Source organism: Sorex fumeus, unplaced genomic scaffold (assembly GCF_029834395.1).
Source record: "Sorex fumeus unplaced genomic scaffold, SorFum_2.1 ptg000061l, whole genome shotgun sequence".
Lineage (NCBI taxonomy): Eukaryota > Metazoa > Chordata > Mammalia > Eulipotyphla > Soricidae > Sorex > Sorex fumeus.
The window spans coordinates 17,004,168-17,023,422 of record NW_026606118.1 but is presented as its reverse complement, the minus strand read 5'-3'; the positions used below and the strand labels follow the sequence as shown (position 1 = coordinate 17,023,422).

Sequence of the window (19,255 nt, the reverse complement as noted above, 5' to 3'; positions counted from 1 at the left end):
GAGAAGGGGCAAACGGCCCGCGCCCACCCGGGCAGCTGCTGAAGACGCCCCGTCTCCCGCCGCCTCCCCCCCCCCCCCCCCCCCGGGGGACCCCCGTGACTCGCCGTCGCCGAGACCCGGCGCTCCCGGGCGGCCGCGGGGCTGCGCCCACCCAACCGCCTGCCCACGGCGGGGGCGCCCGCTCGGACGCGGCGCGATGCTGCCAGGCGCGCCAGGACGGCGGGGCGAGGTCCGGGGCGGCGCGGCGCGGCGCTGACCCCCCGCGACCGGCCGAGCAGGGGTGTGCCCGGCCCCTCCCCGCCGCGCCCCTCCCCGCCGCGCGCCTCCCGCCGCCGCCAGTGCCCGGGCGCGCCGCGCTCGCTTGCTTGCTCGGGGAATTCTCCTGGCCGCGCCCGCCTGCCAACGGGCGTCTGCCGGCCGCGGCTCTCGGGACCCGACGCCAACTTTTCCCCCCCGCCGTTGGCCTGGGGCGCTCGCGGAGCACCGGGAAGTCAAAAAGTTCCCCGGCCGAGGAGGGGGCCACCATGTGCACCAACATAGTTTACGAGTGGCTGAAAGCGCTGCAGCTCCCGCAGTACGCGGAGTCCTTCGTGGATAACGGCTACGATGACCTGGAGGTGTGCAAGCAGATCGGGGACCCGGACCTGGATGCCATCGGGGTGTTGGCGCCCGCGCACCGCCGCCGCATCCTGGAGGCCGTGCGCCGGCTGCGGGAGCAGGACGCGGCGGCCGCCGGCCTCTACTTCACGCTCGAGCCGCAGCCGCCCGCCGTGCCCCGTGTCCGCCGGGGGGAGCCGTGCGGGGAGCCGGCGACGCACGCACCCCGTGGGGACCCCCGCGGCCAGACCCCCGCCCCGCCGCGCGCCAGGGAGTTGGTGAGCTACCCCAAGCTGAAGCTGAAGATCATGATCAGGGATAAGCTGGCCCGCGACGGCATCCACTTGAGCAAGCCCCCGTACTCCCGCAAGGTAAGGGGGGACGCCGCCCGCGGGACGCGGGGATGCGACCACGCACGCACGCGTCGCTGGCAGGGGACTCCCCGGAGCTTGGGATGGGGGGAGAGGCCAGCGGGCTCTAGATGTGTGTGTGTGTGTGGGGGGGGGGGGTTCTCTTCTGTTCTCTCTGCACTGGCTCTTTATTCCTCTCTCGCCCGCTTCTTTGGTGGTGGGTCCCCGCGAGTCCCCCCATCCTGGGTTCATTCTCGTCCAGGACAGGCGCGGGACGACGCGCTCCCCCTCCGTGTCGGGGCGAGTTGTGTGCGTGTGCGCGGAGTTGTGCGAAGGGCCAGGAGCAGGGCTCCTACCCACGGGACAAGGCAAATCCGCCTCCTTTTAAGACCAACCCAAGGGAAATCAGGTAACTCAGGTGATGAAACACGCCCCCGGCCGCTCCTGGTTGCACAGGGGAGCGCCAGCGCCCCGGATGGGGCGTTCTGTTGTGAAAGCGCTGTGGCGGTTCACTTGGGTAAAGTTGCTTCCACTTCAATCTCAGGGTGCAGCGGTGAGCAGGATGCCCAGATAGAGCCCTTCCAGAGAAGCCGCCTTGGTATTCATCCAAATGAAGCGGGCACCGTTGTGATTTCTAGAGTCCAGGCGGGTTGGCATTTGGGAGAGGACAGTGGTGGATGAGGAATTGCCGGGACAGGCTGAGGGAAAACACCCAAGTTCTGTGCCTCCGAGGAAGGCGGATCTGCGGGTTTGGGTGCAGGAGAACTAAAAAAAAAAAAAAAAAAAAAAAAAAAAAAAGTCCCAGTTTCTTCTCACGGGAGGACATAGGATGGAGAGCTTGCAGGTCATTCTCAAGCCTACCTGGGAGTGTCCAGGAACATGGTGCCTTCCCTCAGTGAGGGGATGAAGACCTGGAGGGAAGGTGGCAGAGATGCTGATGGAGGTGCAGCATTACCCCCTCTGGGGAAATGTGGGTGCTCGCTCAAAACGTTTGCCCACATTTCTGGGGCACTCACATTATTGTCTGCTTATAAGGAACGTTCAAGCAGAAAACTTTGTTAGAGTGGAGATCGGATCCGCCTGATGGGTGGGAAGATGGGTTTGAATGTGACCCAGATGGGATCTTGTGAGAGGATTGAGATAAACTGTTGTTGAGTACCCTATTGGTTCCCAAAGCCTGCATGTCCAGGGTGTTTGGTTGGCTTGCATTTAGGGGCATGGACCAGCTGCCCCCGACACTGTGGTCTAGGTCAGTGTCCCCAAGTGAGGTGCTGGGGTTCTTGGGCAGGTAGAGAGAGTATTAGAGTGTGTGTCACATGGCTGGAGGACTCGGCCAGCGGGGTGAAGGCCTCTATTACCTGATGACCACAGGTGGAAGGAACGGAACACAGAGGGCTTCTGGGATGCCACAGCTCAGGCAGTGTGGTAGGCTTAGGCGGAGAGAACATCTGTGCCTCTAGCCCTGACCAGAGAGGAGTTAGGGAGCAAGAGATGTCACTGAGTTGGCTTGTTCCTTATCGAAGAGCTGGGTCATAGGGTCCAGAAGGCAGTAGAAGGTGCGGGCAGGAGAGAGCAGAGGACAGGTGGGGACCCACCTGACATTTGACTCAGGTCTAAATAGCAAGCATGGAGGTTGTGAGGGGGTGGGTGCTGGGTGTGAAAGGATGGGGCATATCTGAGCATTGTCTTTGGACTGTGTTCTCCTGCCTGGATCAGGGGGTGTGCAAGTGGGGGTGTCCTGGAATAAGTGCAACGTCCGAGAAAATCTTCAGCTCTTGTAGAAACCGCTTAATTTCCATAGAAAAGAATAGCTTTGGTCTATGTAAATTTCATAATGATCATATTTGCTAAGAAAGATATACCCCAGGTCCCTTTTTGTAAATGCATTTTCCTTTTTGAATTAATGGAAGAGATACTTCGGGGCAGCTAAAAGCAAAAATTGTCTTCCATACTTTACCAATGTTTTGACCCAAAGACCCCAAAAATGCAACTGCGAAATTTAATTATAAAATACAAATCTTTGGCCCTATATCTCTGTGTGCGTTGCAAGGAAAACTGAACACACTGAAATATAAACTAAAATAAAGTTAATGTATCCTAAATGGGGTATCGGGTATGTAGGGCCAAGATCAGGTCACTCACTCTGAATTTGTTGTGTGCATTTGCCTCTTGGGTTTTTGGACTTTAAATTATTTAAGGGATTATTTTCTGATAAAACTAGCTTCTTTGCTGACAGTACCAGAAGTTCTTTAAGAAGAACTCATATCGTGTCTCTCGACCCTTTGGCTCTGTCTTGATTCAGAATGTGTCCTGCTCATCGCAGGCATTTTGGATGGTTTGGTTGAGTGTCTCACCTTCCCTTTTTATTCATTTTCATTTGTGTTGCTGATCCCTGTGATTTTTAATTTTGTTTTTTTACTCTTCTGAGACTGTTGAATGGCTTGAAGTGGATTATACTGAGGTGATCAGGACAGGAGTAGTGAGTCTTTGAGAGGACATTGAGTTGAAGGACCTTCTCAAGACTCATTGGAAAGGATTTATCGTGTATCATAGTGTTGGCGCTAGTGGCAGTTTCTGTGGTGCCAGTTCAGTTTCCACTCACCTCTACCTCCCTTAAAATGTTAAGTTACATGGAAGTTGCCCTGTTTTCCAAAGGAAACCTGTCGTTTTGGAGTCTCAGGAGCCCCGAGAGAGCCCTGTTTGAAATCCAAAGCCATCAAGACAAGGGCTGAACGTTCACTTCCCTGACTTCTGTGATTTCTATCAGAGCAGAATGGGGGTGTATACTACACAAGCAGTGCTGGACCAAGCTTTAGCTAATGCTACTTCATTTGTTCGTTAAATTTCTCTCTACCAGCCTTCTGCTTGGCTCCAGGAGACTGTGGTGACAGGCAACACCGAGTCCTGCCTGTCACAGTCACGGGATATCGGAGGGGAGACCTAAAATGAACAAATTGTGGCGAGTCAGTGTGTGATTCTCTGGAGGCAGAGAGCATGTGGGGAATAGGCGCATCCAACCTAGTTTGCAGGGACATAGAAGGCATGGTAGGCTTTTCCGAACTGGCATTTGGGCTGAGAGCTTCAGGTGGAAAGGCTTCAGCGTGAAGACCAGGGGAAGACAGAACCGTGTGTGCATACTGGAATTCTGGCTTGGGCAAGGTAGACAGTGAGGAGGCTTTTAAGGTGGGGGAAAGCGGGAGTAGGATAATGTGATTTCTGGTCGAAGTTTACAGTGCCAGGATGTAGGAGACAGCTTGTTTAGGGAGAAAGCTGTTGAGACACTCAAGCCTTCGGGTTGAGATGCACAGAGTGGCAATGGCCCACAGATATCCCAACCTAGTTAACTAGTTGGCACTTGGAGATATGACCGAGGATGGGGGGTGGGCAGAGAAGAGAAATCCAGGGGCAGAGAGAAACAAGGGAGTTACCGGCACACTGAAGTCAGGTGTGCCAGTGAGTAGTGGAGAGAGAGGAGAGATGGGGGCAGGATGGAAGCTTGAGAAGCTTCAGGACTTAGGAGAAGGGCAGAAGAAGGAGCCCCTCTAGGCAAGAGAGTAAAAGAGAGCACAGAGATAGGAGGTAAGGAGCTGGGAATGGCATTGCCTTAGTCTGTGGAACTTGAGAAGCTTGCGAGTAGAGGTGCCTTCACAGGGTCAGATGGGGCCACGCAGGATTCAGGCATGAAGGCAGCCCTGGAGAGCAGCCAGCAGGCAGGTAAATGTCTGAAACAGCAGCCTTGAGTGATCAAAGGGAGCTGCACAGGCCATTTCCGTTTTTGAAGACACTGGCTTTTGCAAAAGTCAGTTTTAGATTTGCAGCATAATTGAGAAGTCAAAGATCCCCAGGTTCCCACTGATGTGCCCACTGATGGCAGTCTCCTCCCAAGGTCAGCGCCCCCGCCCCCCCAGAATGGTGCATGTCTTACAATTGATGCATCTGCCTTGGCACCAGGGATCACCTGCATCTCTGAATCATGTTAGGGTTCCCTTTGGTGCTGTGTGTTTGGGTTTGGACAAATGCACCCGTCATTACGTTTTCCACAGGGCATTTTCACTGCCCTACATATCCTGACTCTCCATCTATTCATCCTTCCTCTAATCACCGGCAACTACTGACTGACTTACTGCTTTGTAGTTTTGCCTTTCCCAGAAGGTCCAGAGTTGGAATCACACACCGTGCAGCTTTCTCAGATTGGCTTCTTTCACTTAATAATGTGCATTTAAGTCTCCTCCATGTCTTTTTCTGGCTTGTTAGCTCATTTATTTTTAGCTCTGAACAATATTCCTTTGTCTGGCGGTGCCCCAGACATTTTTTAATGAAGTTGGATTGCAAAGACAGAACTAAGGTTACGGCAGAAGGGGACTTAGGGCCCAGGGAACAGTTTTGTGGGTTGTGTGTGTAAAGACAGAAGAAGTGGAGTATGAAAAAGCACTGGTAGAAAGGATCCCAGGGGTCAGTGAGGAGATCGGAGGGAACTGTGCTCAGCTCATTCTGGAGGGAAAGGTGAATTGACTTCCCCAGGGATGGAGAGTGGATGGGGGAGGCAACTAGGATCATGTAGGTGGAAAATTGAAGATTCTTCATTCCCCTACTGTCTGCCCATCAGATTCCAGTGAAGGAAGACCTGGAGGGATTGAAACTTAACAGAGAATACTGTGTAAACCTACTAATGTTAGGTCTTAGGTATATGCAATATCTTCATATACCAATGGTAGCACTGTAGCACTGTCCTCCCGTTGTTCATCGATTTGCTTGAGCAGGCACAAGTAACGTATCACAACAAATGGTGAGACTTGTTATGACTGATTTTGGCCTATCGAGTACGTCATGGAGAGCTTGCCAGGTTTTGCCATGCAGGCAAGATACACTCGGTAGCTTGTGGGGCTCTCCGAGAGGGGCGGAGGAATCGAACCCAGGTTAGCTGCGTGCAAAGCAAATGCCTTACCCGCAATAATATTTATATACTGTATATCACTGCACAGATTGGGAAAGTGCCCTGACTAGTCATATTTGTATACTGTGGGTTGCAGACACCATGGTGTTATATTGTGTCCTGGTAGTCTGGGACGCTTGTGAAGGAGGGTTGTGGAACTATCAACAGTAGGTTGATAGTGGGTGATGAAGGCATTAGGTTTCCAGCGGACTGGAAGCATCTCAACTTTATTTCAGCTGAAGAGTATCTTCTTGCCACACACTACCTATTAAAACAGAGTTTGTGTAACTTTAACACTTTGTTCATACGTCTATGTGAATTTAAGGAGCGGGCTCTTGTGATCATTGGCTACGAGTGGAAGTTTGGAAGAGATAGTCCAGAGTGACTGAATTTGCAGAAGCAGAGCTGATGTGAGGGTGTCTGTGTTGGGTGCTAGGAGATCTAGAAGTCTCTAGGAAAGAGAAAGAGAGGACAGGAGTGGCAACAAGGAGAAAATAGGGAAAAGAAGGGAAGGGATTTGGAGTTTTGTCATGGGTCCTGTCAGAAACTGGAAATAGCAATGAATAGTCCTCTTTCCCAAGAATTCCTCTGCTCTCATAAGTTTCCAGGGAAGATTGGAAGCTGGCAACGGTCATTTCCCCAACTTAAGTCCATATCACCAAGTATCTTTATCCTGAGAGTGAAGGTCCTTTTAGGCTTTTGGGTTTCAGATGCTGATTGGAACCCCATGGAAAGAAGGGCCCAGTAAGTAGAAGGTTCTGAGAGCTGGAGCTCAAGCTTTGCATGTGGGAGCCTGTTGTTTAGCCCTGGTACTCTATGGTCCCCCACATACTGCTGGGAGTGCCCCAAACCCTAGCATTGCTGGTTGTGGCTCAAAACAACCAAACAACCCCCAAATGGAAAGCAGACAAGGAAAAAAGGAAAGGAGGTAGGGAAGAGACAGGAATAGTTGCAAATGATGATGATATTACCATTCTATTCTTGTTCCTGTCAGTTTATTTTCCACGAAAATTCCTGGGCCTTAAGTCACACCCCCCTCTGGCCCCCTTTCTGTCAATCTCTTTACACTTTCTCCTGCCTATTCATCTGTTTAACAAATATTAAACACTTGCCATGTGTCAGAAATTGGATTCCAGCAATGACATTGATAGATACATATGTCCCTGCCTACAAGTGAATGGGAGTATATATGGTATGTGGCGGGCCCAACCTCTAGTGCCTGGCTTGAAGCAAAATAAGACCCGTGACAGATGATTGAGTCTGGAGGACATGGAATAGAGATACATAAAATGTCACTTGGCTATAAAGCAAGATGAAATCCTACCTCTCTGCAATGATGTGGGTGGTCCTAGAGGGAAGCCGCACCCTCTCTGATTCCACTCAGAAGTGTTGATCAGAGAAAACCAACACACTGATGAATTGAATAAAACAAAAATAAATGCTAGAAGACCAATTTGTGGATCGCAGAAAGGAAGGTGGGAGAGATTTAGGGAAACGGAGCACAGGGGCTCTGGTATGTGTAGCAAGTAGCACTGTCACACTGTCCTGTTGTTCATCCATTTGCTCGAGTGGGCACCAGTAATGTCTCACAACAAATTGTGAGACTTGTTACTGTTTTTGACATTATCGAATACAACATGGGTAGCTTGCAAGACTTTGCCGTGCGGGCGAGATACTCTTGGTAGCTTGCCAGGCTCTCTGAGAGGGGCGGAGAAATTGAACCCGGGTCGGCTGCATGCAAGGCAAACGCCCTACCCGCTGTGCTATCGCTCCAGCCCATGTGTAGTATAAAATTGAAATTTCAGTGGTGATTTGCTTTAGTCTGTGCTGAAATTGATTGTCAAAGATGCACACCTGAAACTTCCCAAGACTCTAATGTAGTGTTACTTTAACTTAAGCACCTCAGATCTTATCTTTACAAACACTGATGGTGAATTTTGCTGAATTGTTTCTCCAAATGCTGACAGTGAACAAATTTGTGTTTATTTCAAGTGTTAAAGATCTTCTTTGGCTAAGATTTGAGTAAAGGTTATCAGTGACAGAACTTTAATTAAAAATATGTTCATTATCATTTTTCCCTTGCCGTTCGGTGGGGGTGGGGGCGGTCGTTGTGGGTCACATCTCACACTGCTCAGGGCTTACTCCTGGCTCTGTACTCAGGGGCCACTCCTGGCAGGGCTCAAGGGATTATGTAAGGTGTCCAAATTCAACCTGGGACACTTGTGTGCATGGTCAGTGACCTACCTGCTGGACTATCTCTCTCACCCCTTATTATCATTTTAATAATAGTATCAAAAGTCATTGATACTGCTGTCAAAATTAATACAACTGTCAAAATCGATGTCAAATTGATGACCCAAGCAGCGCCGGGAGAGGAAGTGCTCCTTGTTCATGTCGGTACTATTCAGAGCCAGCACCAGGATGAAGGTGAAGCCGGGTCAGCGCCAGGATGATGAAAATGGGAGAAGATGCTCCTTCTCAAGGTGGGCTGGCCGCCATGCGCAAATGAACTTCTTATGATACATCTTCCCTGCGCATGGGCCATCCTACTCCCCTCCCCCCCCCGCAGTGCTCGCTGCCTGCCCTCCCCAGCAGTGCAGAAGTGGGCTCTGGTGTCAGGGCACCTCTGGGGTCAGTCCAGGTCAGACAGTGGCAGGTGCTGGCCCTGCTCGTCGGAGACACTGTGCCTTCCTGTCAGAGCCCAGGCTCCATCCAGACTCTGGCATTCGAGTTCCAGCTGTGCACCATGCCAGGTCACCTTGGGTTCCCCTGTGAAAAGTGGGGTGTTTCCTTGGTAACTGGATGAGCCCAAACTTGTGAACTTATTAAACTGGCATTTGTAGCCGTAGCACCTCAGTGGAGAAGATAACAGAAACCTCTCTTAGTCTGATACTGGCAGTGCCTGGCTCCAAAATTCCAGCAGCTGCGTCTTGATTTCCCATCAGGGAGGCCTCCCCAAGACCCCACCCCCCACCCCCCGCCAGGCTAAACCTGTCTTTCAGCAGTGATGCTTTCATCCCCATCACCTGTGTTGGATCCCACACCCAGAGCAGCCCAGCATCCAGGCCAGGAGGCCGGATCCATCTCAGAGTCTTCATCTGGGCGTTCCTCAAAATGGACAATCTTGAGGTTTCTTGGGAAGATGTGGGCTAGCATGACGTCAGCAGCTTGTTGCTTGCTCTCTCCACAAAGGTCCGCTCATCATCGTGTCTCCTTTTGGATTGTTGGGGAGGCAGGTCTACCAGTTTATTCTTTTCCTTAATTTTTATTTTTATTATTATTATTTTTTTTGCTTTTTGGGTCACACCAGGCAATGCACAGGGATTACTCCTGACTCTGCGCTCAGGAATTACCCCTGGTCATGCTCAGGGGACCATATGGGATGCTGGGAATTGAACCCTGGTTGGCAGCGTGCAAGGCAAATGCCCTACTTGCTGTGCTATTGCTCCAGCCCCTATTCTTTCCTTTAGAAAGGAGTTCACCATCTGCCCCACAACAAAGGACACCCCTTCTGCCCACCCCCATGGCCATCTCACTGGACTCTACAGAAGGCCACTGATGGTTTGTCAGATTTCCTGACTTTGGAAGGCAAACGTCTCACCAAACAGAGTTGGAATGATTGTGGCATCTCATTTAGGAGTGCAAAGAAGATTTACACTGTAAAGGACCAAAGGAATAGTTTGTGGGATCAAGCAGCAGCTAAGATCCATGAGGTCAGTTGTGGTTTCGGGCTAGAGAGTTGAGACTGCCTTGAGTAGGGCCGTGAAGCTGATTAACTGCATCAAGACAGAAGACTGTGCTAGGTGAGTAGCCTCGATCCTGAGAAGTGCTCAACCACATGAGCTCCATTAGCTTCTACTTTGGGTCCTGCTGCCACCATCTGAGAGTTGAAGGTTGCTGTGTTACAAAATCTACAGGTTTGGTGGCATTCTGGTTGATAGGGGTTTTTGGTAAATGAACCAGAAGTGAATTTTTATTTATTTATTTGTTTGTTTTTTCAGGGGGTAATTTTGGGTCACACCCGGCAATTCTCAGGGGTTACTCCTGGCTCTGAACTCAGAAATTACTCCTGGCAGTGCTCAGGGGACTCTATGGGATGCCAGGGATTGAATCCGGGTTGGTTGCATGCAAGGCAAGTGCTCTACAATGTACTACGATTCGCTCTGCCCTCCCCAACCCCCCAGGTAGAATTTTTAGTATAAATGCTGCCCAGTCGTTTTTGTGTGCCCAAAGACAGTAATGAAAATGGTAAGGGGGAAGTGAGCCAAGAGCCATGGCAGTCCTCACTTCTTGAGATCTTGACCTTTGCAGAGCCCGGAATAGCCTGGAATCCAACCTGGATTCTAGCAAAGACTTAGTAATACTCTTCAGACTTGAGTTCCGAGGGTTTTCTATGTTTTTTTTTTCCCTACGTTTTATGAAAAAAATGATTCTTTCAGATCATTCCCATTTGTGCTTGGAAAAGCTTGGGAGGCATAAATGGGGAATCTTCCTTTTTGGTCAATATAAAAACTATTAAGGGTAAATAACTGTGGAACATGCCAAAAGGTATTAGGCATCCACACTGTCTTCCATAGAGACTAAGTGACATCTAATAGTTTAAAGAGATTTCATTACTGCTTCTAATTGAAATAAATAGCTCACTGAGCTAAAAAAAATTACTGTTGTATTTCCATAAGTTATAGGTACAAACAAAATAAGATCCACTTCATTTAAAAAGGAAAGGGGAAAATTGTATATTCCTTTTATTTACCAAAATTATGATAAACATATTTTCCAATTTTATGTTGGAAACTGTACCATAAATTGGTAACATTAGTGGCATATTTACTCTATTTCATGAATATCAGTTTGTAACACTTCGATTTTGTTTGACAAAACAATTGTAATGGGCATGGGATACAGTAATCATTTCATTTATTTCTTCTTTAGCTTTAAGGCAATTAACAGTTAAAGCCAGAACTGCATTTTAGTTTTAAAGTGTTTAAATGTATTAAAAATATTTCACCTATGAAATTGAATTCATACTTAACCAGATTATTTTTATACCTTGAATTGTTTTTCTGACTTGAATTTTGAGTGCAAATAGAATCTCAAGGTATCCCCATACGAAGAATAGAATGGAAGTAATTCAAGTTTTGTTTCTTTGTTTGTTAGATGATCCAGCTATGAATTGTTTATTTTAATTCTGGAGTTTAACTTAGGATTCTGTATTTTTATGGGAGAGACAAGGTTTTTACAGATTTATTCTAGCAAAGAATTCTTGTAACCACATCTGTGGGTTGGTGCCAACTGTATAACTAGCAATTCTCTGAATTAACTCCCCTCTAGAACACAATGCTTATTAAAGGACAGGTAATAAAAAGATGCTAATTAGAGTCAAATATACATATCATTAAAATTCAAGGGGAACTGCAGTACGTACAGTTTAGGCCAACAAAAAATTCTTTCAGGGTGGAATGTTTATCACTGACATTATTTACAATTGTCTAGAGGGCATGTTTATAATTTAAAGTTTTATTATGTCTTAAATGATCCATTATTGCCTGTAATGAGAGTAAACTCTTTCTTCTGCCCTGTCCTTGGAAGACATAAAGAAATGTGGTCATTCTAGTTTAAGAGAAATTACTTCTGCACAATTGATGTCAGTATCTAATGCACAGGATTCTTGAGTAGAATATGTATGAAATTGCTATGTAAATTCTAAGAGAACTTTACAACATGTAAGGCATTTATATTGATAATGAACAAACCATCATATTTATAATAAAATATTTCTAGATGAAATTTAAGCATTTAAATTTAGACAATTTGAGAACATTGAAGCAGATTAAGGAGCAATTTAATATGGCCTGTATTATATTTTTTAAGATTATGCTATATTTCTTTAAAAGTCACATGACTAAGAACATATTTTGAACAGATGCACAAATCTAGCATTATATGGTGTATGACTACAGGTAATGACATTTCTGTGTCAGCAGATATCATTTGAAAGATTATTTTAATATGAAGACATGTTCTATCTTACATTAGCACCATAACTAATTCAAGCACTGTTTTATTCAGTTAAAATGTTATCCATGGTACTGATTATTTTAATTTAATATTTTTCAGGGAATGTCAAGTATGAGAAATAGTATCTCATCATTCTTAAATTATGTCATAGATTAGGGATTGAAATATCTGAATATTTGTGGGTTTTTATGTTTACATGTAAATGTATATACATCTATAAAACACACACATATTAAAATATTTTATTTTAATGTATTTTATTTGAAATCTGCATGTATGTTTATATACTACATGTTACAGGTATATTCATTATACATATAAGCGATACATAAATTGCAGCGTTTAGTGTGTTTGCCTAGGTGTTTCTGTGGTCTCTCACTACTTTCATGCTTGTTTTGTTTTGTATGGTTTTTCTTTTTTTTTTTGGCTTTTTGGGTTGTACCCAGTGATGCTCAGGGGTTACTCCTGGCTCTGCACTCAGAAATTAATCCTGGTGGTGCTTAGGGGACCATAGTGGAATGCTGGGGATTGTGCCGTGTGCAAGGCAAATCCCCACCCACTGTGCCATCTTGTAGGCTCCAGGTTTCATTTACCTTGTAAGAGCTCTTTCTGTGTTAAGAAAATACTCTTATTGTATAGAGTTTCAAGGATTTTTTCCTAGAATGTAATTTGCCTTATTATTTTAAGAAGTTGATTTGGGTGGGGGGATGTCTAAATTTTAGCTCTATTTTTTGCCACACTGGGCAGTTCTCAGGGCTTACTCCTGGCTCTGTGCTCAGGGATCACTCCTGGCAGTCAGGGCACCATATGGGGTCTGGGGATTGAACCTCAAGCAGCTGTGTGCGAGGCAAGCACCTTTTCAGCCATAGAAATGCCTGCATTTTAAAGTTTCCACATAGGCTACCTTCTCAATAATTTTACTTTTTTTGGGGGGGGGGGGGGGTTACTCCTGGCCTTGTACTCAGGAATTACTTCTGGAGTTGCTCAGGGGACCGTATGGAATGCTGGGAATCGAACCTGGGTTGACCGCGGGCATGGCAAACACCCTACCAGCTGTGCTATCACTCCAGCCCCCACTTCTCAATAATTCTAGCTATTGGGGCTGGAGCGATAGCACAGCGGGTAGGGCGTTCGCCTTACAAGCGGCCAACATGGCCGACCCGAGTTCGATTCCTCCGCCCCTCTCGGAGAGCCCGGCAAGCTACCGAGAGTATTCGATATGCCAGACACAGTAACAACAAAGTCTCCAATGGAGACGTTACTGGGCCCGCTCGAGCAAATCGACGATCAACGGGAGGGCCTTTACCTTTACCTTTACCTATTGCTTTTAGACGGCAGATTCGTCTTTCAGTTCTTTTTATTAACATTTACTTGGGCAAGTTATTTATTCATTCTAAACCCAACTCTCCTCCTCTACACATGACATGTCTTTCCTCTTTTCATGAATAGTGTTTGACCGTGACCTTCCGTTTGGTAACCCTTTGACGGTTCTCATCACGATATTATTACAGTTGACTTCCAGACAGGAGCTTTGCAGATGCTGCAAGTCTGTCTGCGGGAGCAGGAGACTCAGTGGCAGCGTCAGCGGCTCATGACTCAGAGCATCCCCGTGACTCAAAAGGCCCCAGCCGCAAAGCTGGCGGGAAGGGTTTAGGTCTTTGGTTTTTGCAGACATTTTGCTTTTGAACCCAAGGGCAGAGATTTGGAGGGGGTGGAGAGGTCGGAGGGTTAACTTGAATTCCTATTGATTTTACTATTTTCACGACATCTTCCCCCTTTCGCTCACTGTCCCTTCCACTTTATCAACTAGTGGCTTCCCTTTCTGCCCCCTCCCTCATCCGCCCCCTGCCTTTAAATGAAAATGTGAATGGGGGCTGTCTGCCAGATGTGATGTTAAGTTGAAAACCCTTATGAAAGAAACCGGAGTGGCATTCATTTTCACTGGAATCTTTGGCTTTCCCTGGAAACAACTGCCCAATAGGTAACAAAGATAAAATTGGAAAACTCAGGCAATATCATTATAACTAACGCTTGATTTACATTTAAACAGCCACTGACAGGTCAAGTAGAATGATTTTTTTTTTAAGGTCACTGAAGCAAGGATTAAAGATGGAATACAGGAATGGTTTGTTTCTGAAGAAAGTACCTAGATCAGGCGCGGAGTTTAGCTGAATTTGCAGAAATGGATCCACCCAGTGCTTCCTAAGCTAGTCATCAATCATGGAGTAAAGATACAGCCTCGTTCCAGTACCCATGTATCAACAGGGAATGGAATGCTGTCATATTGCGAGGCACTCTCATTGGGAAATTCTTGATTGGCAAAAGTAGTACTGCATTAAGTAGCTGCAGTCTTTTCGTGGCCAGAAAGTAAAGCTAGGAAGTAAATCTTCAGGAAGGGAAAACTCTTTTCACATGACACAAACCACTGAACAATTCTTGGGACTTGTTTCCTTAAAGAATCTGGCGAAGGTGAAAAATAACCATCTGAACACAAAAGAGAGAAGCTGATTCTTGGGGATGTTGTTAATTGCATCCAATCTGGGCGTTGTGGTCCCTGTCATTGATCAGGGATCTGGGATGACTCATTCACACCCGTTTTCTCCATGGCTACTTTAGGTTTGTACCTTAGGAAAAAAAATAATGTAGGAGATGTACAGTGTATCTGTTACAGATCAGAGTTGAGCCAGGGGGTAAGCAAAGTAATTTACTCTCTGAGCTCTACCTCATTACAGAGATGTGAGGGAGTTTAGTTGGTGGCTTTAACTTACGAGTTTTATTGTGGTGCAATTCTAAATTAGAGTTTTTATTACCTCTTCTTGGCATGGCAATTTGAGTCAGGGTATTTGTCCCTGTTAATATGATTCCTTATATTCCAACACTTAGCTTGAAAATGGTGATGAGTTGAATCTTCTGGTCCTTATTAAACATGGGGATAGTGACAATGTTCAGACTAAGAGCAGGCTCTTACTTCTGCTCTCTGATATAGTCCTGATATTAATATCACCCCAAAGCGGCTGTTTCAGGAGGCATGGGCTAAATTATACCAAAAGTGATCATCAATTAAGAGAAGTGATGTCTTTCTTTTCAAAGAAGGCTTTCAGATCAGACAACCCAACCTATATTCTGAAAATCTTTTCAAGGTGCTTTGATTTTATGATTTTTCAAAATTAGAAATATTCTCATACAACTGTCTATTCGTTAGCTATGGATATGTTTTGTTTTCCTCTTCATAGTTGGTTGGGTCCTTTTTTTCTTGCTTTAACTGTCCCCCTCGCTCTCTCCACAGAAATGAGAAAGTCAGATTATTGTTTTCCATTTCTACTTAGGTTTACTTTTTTGTCGTAAAAGTGAAACTTGCATGGGTTAGGATAAGTTTCTTACTGCTGATTATCTCACCAAGTAGAGCATAAGTCAGCAGATCTGAAGTTTGCAGAAGAAAACTCAGAACAGTAGTGATGGTCAAATCCTGTGTGATGTTAATTATATTATTATGAATAATTATATTATTCACTCAGTCCTAACAAACCTCTGAGATGAAATTATGTTGTCTTCCTATTTCATAGATGAGAAAATTGGGGCTTCAAGAGTGTAACATATTGATTGCTGGTGCTGCAGTTTGTGTTAATTATATTCCATTTGAGCGTGAGCCACTGGTGGTACACACAGTTACTTTCCCAAAGGCATACAACTAGTAATTCTCATTTGAAAACAAGGTGTACTAACCCTAGAACCCAGGATCTTCATCAGAGTGCTATTTTGCCAAAAAAATATTGTTTTATGGGAGTTAGTGGCTGTCTTTCAGTTGGTAGAAAATCGATGTGGAGTGGGGAGTTATGTGTCCTAGTAATATGTACGTAATATATGCTATACATATGCCGTCACTGTCCTCCTAATGTTCATCGATTTGCTCCAGCGGGCCCAGTAACGTCTCTATCGTGAGATTTATTGTTACTGTGTTTTTTGGCTTATTGAATACGTCACGGGTAGCTTGCCAGGCTTTGCCCTGTGGGCAAGATACTCTCGGTAACTTGCCGGGCTCTCCAAGAGGGGTGGAGGAATTGAACTCCACTTGGCCGGGCCGGCTGCACACAAGGCAAACGCCCTACCTCTGTGCTATCGCTCCACGTATGTAATATGTACTATATTGTAGACTGTAGCACTGTCCTCCTGTTGTTCATCGGTTTGCTCATATGGGCACCAGTAATGTCTTCGTTGTGAGACTCCTTGTTAGTGTTTTTGGCATATTGGATATGTCACGGGTAGCTTGCCAGGCTTTGCTATGCCAGCGGAATACTCTCTGTAGCTTCTCAGGCTCTCCGAGAGGGAAAGAGGAATCGAACCCAGGTCGGCTGCGTGCAAGGCAAACACCCTACCCACTGCGCTATTGCTCCAGCCCATAGGTAAAGGTAAAGGTAAAGGCCCTCCCGTTGATCGTCGATTTGCTCGAGCGGGCCCAGTAACGTCTCCATTGGAGACTTTGTTGTTACTGTGTCTGGCATATCGAATACTCTCGGGAGCTTGCCAGGCTCTCCGAGAGGGGCGGAGGAATCGAACTCGGGTCGGCCATGTTGGCCGCTTGTGAGGCGAACGCCCTACCCGCTGTGCTATCGCTCCAGCTCCAGCCCATGTACTATATTATATGTATATACATACACTATATTATTTTTACATAATATATAATTATATACATACATAGTATAAATACATATACATATATTATATCTAGTGTGTATATACCTACTTATGTTTTATATATATATACACATATACTTATATATATATACTTACTATAGTTAAAACACATCAATTTGGTGAGAACAATCATTAACTGTGAATAATTGTTGCACTGTTACATACTGTGAAAACAAATATCAGTTTTCTTTGTTTTCATTTCTGCTAAACCCTTACCTTAAAATTTTAGTTTATAATAATGCCTTAATATCCAAGATTCTCCCTTCTTCTAGGCAGAGAGGAGAATAATATAGATAATACACACAGCTAATCAAATGATTCTTTTCTTTCTGAGATTATTTCTGGAAGTTAAGTTACTTTCACAGCCCCTAGCACAGTTCTTGAATATCGGTAATTGCATATTTGGTATTTGAGTTGGGATTTGGAAATAGTTGAAAGTAATTTTGGTAGAGAAGTGAATCCTATGTTTAGTCCCAAATTGCAAACAATTGAATAAAAAATCAAATATAATGTAATTATCAGCAAAGACCATTCTTTTTAGAAATTGGCATTTTTCAGGAGGAAATGGTTGTTAACACTTGGATCACGTCTGTGGCCGCACTCAAACACTAAACACAGTGTCCCAAGAAAAATTGCTTTTAAAGATACTTCTTGGCACATATGCCTTGATTTGTTTACTTAAAATCTACTTAATCATTTATAATAGCTCTTTGCTTAGAATTATGCATTTTGCTATTAAAATAAAATATAAATTCTCAGAATTCAGTGAGGAATAATTATTAACTCGGGACAAGAAGGGCCCCTCCTAGGCCTTAATTATGAAAGGCGGGTTTAGCCTGTTAGGAAGAGCTAGTTGACATATGCACATTTCCTATGAGACTGAGCTGTGTAAGATCTGGCATCATCTCATGTATTTTAATAGAAATATGTAAACCTTGGATACCTTCAGATCATAGGAGTGTGGGAAAATAACTCAAATTCAATTTTTTTTGTAAAAGCAAATGATAGGGGACTAAATTTGTAAGAAAGAAAGAAGAGTTCCTTTTCTTTGTATGTTTTGTTTGTTCATTTGGGGGCTACACTCAGCGGTGCTCAGGGCTTCCTTGTGGTTCTGCGCTCAGGGCTCTCTCCTGACAGGCCTCTGGATACCATAGGAGGTGCCAGGGATTGAACTTGCCTTGCCCACTGTATTATCTCTTCACCGCACCCTTCCTTTCTCCCCACCCCTCCCCCCTCAGGAGTTTCTAAATAAGAAGACAACTCTTGATTATGCTGTGATTTTCTATAAAGTTTCTACTGTGTTTTAAGTGATGTTAGCTTTCACTCTGGGTGTTGACAGTCACAAGAAGATATTGTTTCCCTTTAATCATAAAAAAAGACGAGTAGCTCTAAATGCGGTCAGATGATTTAAATGCTAAGGAGAGAAGGGGCGCGTCATTGTTTTGTCTTTGGCAGGGAAAGAAGGTGAGAGCAACCAGCAAAGCAGATTTAGAGACACTCCCGATGCCAGAAGAGAGAGAGAGCAGTACACACACACACACACACACACACACACACACACACACACACACTCCTCTGGGTACATTCATGGAGGCCCTCACGAACCATGGGATGTGGGATGTGACACCTTGGTTGGTTCCTGGGTAGCCCCCATAATCCCTGACCCCACAAGGCCTCAGCTGCCAGCATCCTTGGCTCTTGCATCAAACTGCCAGACTGGTTGGCCAAGAATTGTTGGCGGGGCCTTTAGGCCTCTTCAGCACCACTTGGGAGACCACCCTACCACCAAAGCAAGATAAGCAACTACAATTTTTGTGACCTTTTCAGGACTGGAATGATTAAATTCAAAGTCTTGGGAACTTTGGATACAAAAAAAGTTCAGTAGTTACCTGTTAGCTGGACTTAATACTTGTGAAATTTTCGGAGTGGGCTTTGAGACCAGAGAGAATCCCCTCTGGTGTACACATATAGGGGCTGATCATTTTCCTGTGGGAAATAGTGTTTGGGATTTCCTTCACAGGATGGGAAGTTTATGGAGAGCAGGAGTCCAAGAAATGTGCCCGAACAGGCAACTGTAGGCAAAGCTTGGTTGACGCTAGGATAAAAAAAGAACATATTCTTCCAACCCTGCACTGAGACACAGTAAATCCTACATACATTGTGGGGAGGTGGGGGTGGGGTGAGGGGGCAGGTAAAATAATCCCAGGATCTGCACTCATGTAGCGTAGTGTTTGGCTACAGATGGTGAGGAGAAGGCTTAGACTCAGTAATCATCAAAAAGACAAGAAAAAGTTTGGCTAATATTTATAAGTGGAATAGGTAGGAATGATGCTAAGAAAATACTGTCCTTGAAGTACAGGGACACAAAGTCTGTGTGAGACAGTCAGGTGTGGCCTCAAAACAAACAAAATCAATTAATTATGAAAAATATTATTACTAGTGTAAGATGTTGCCAATCTGTCTGAGTATATATAGGAACTCTTCTAAGTTTTTAATGTTTTGCCTATACATATTTTTTAAATATTAAGTTTAATAAAATTTGCTTGCATTTAAGGAATATATTTAAACGATATTGAGGTAATAAAAGGTCAAGCCAGCGACTGTGAAAGTTTGCAAAACACATATTGGCTAAGGACTAGTAACTAGAATATATAAAGAAATTATA

General features: G+C 45.4%; 1 protein-coding gene across 1 annotated transcript in view; it reads left to right on the top strand.

Moving 5' to 3' along the window:
• The first annotated feature begins 521 nt into the window (after positions 1-521).
• SAMD5 (sterile alpha motif domain containing 5) overlaps positions 522-19,255 on the top strand; it is a 58,093-nt gene continuing 39,359 nt past the window's right edge. Inside the window, exon 1 of the mRNA XM_056126276.1 lies at positions 522-968. Coding sequence (XP_055982251.1) covers positions 525-968 — 444 coding nt within the window. The 5' untranslated portion in view covers positions 522-524. The remainder of the gene's footprint in view (positions 969-19,255) is intronic.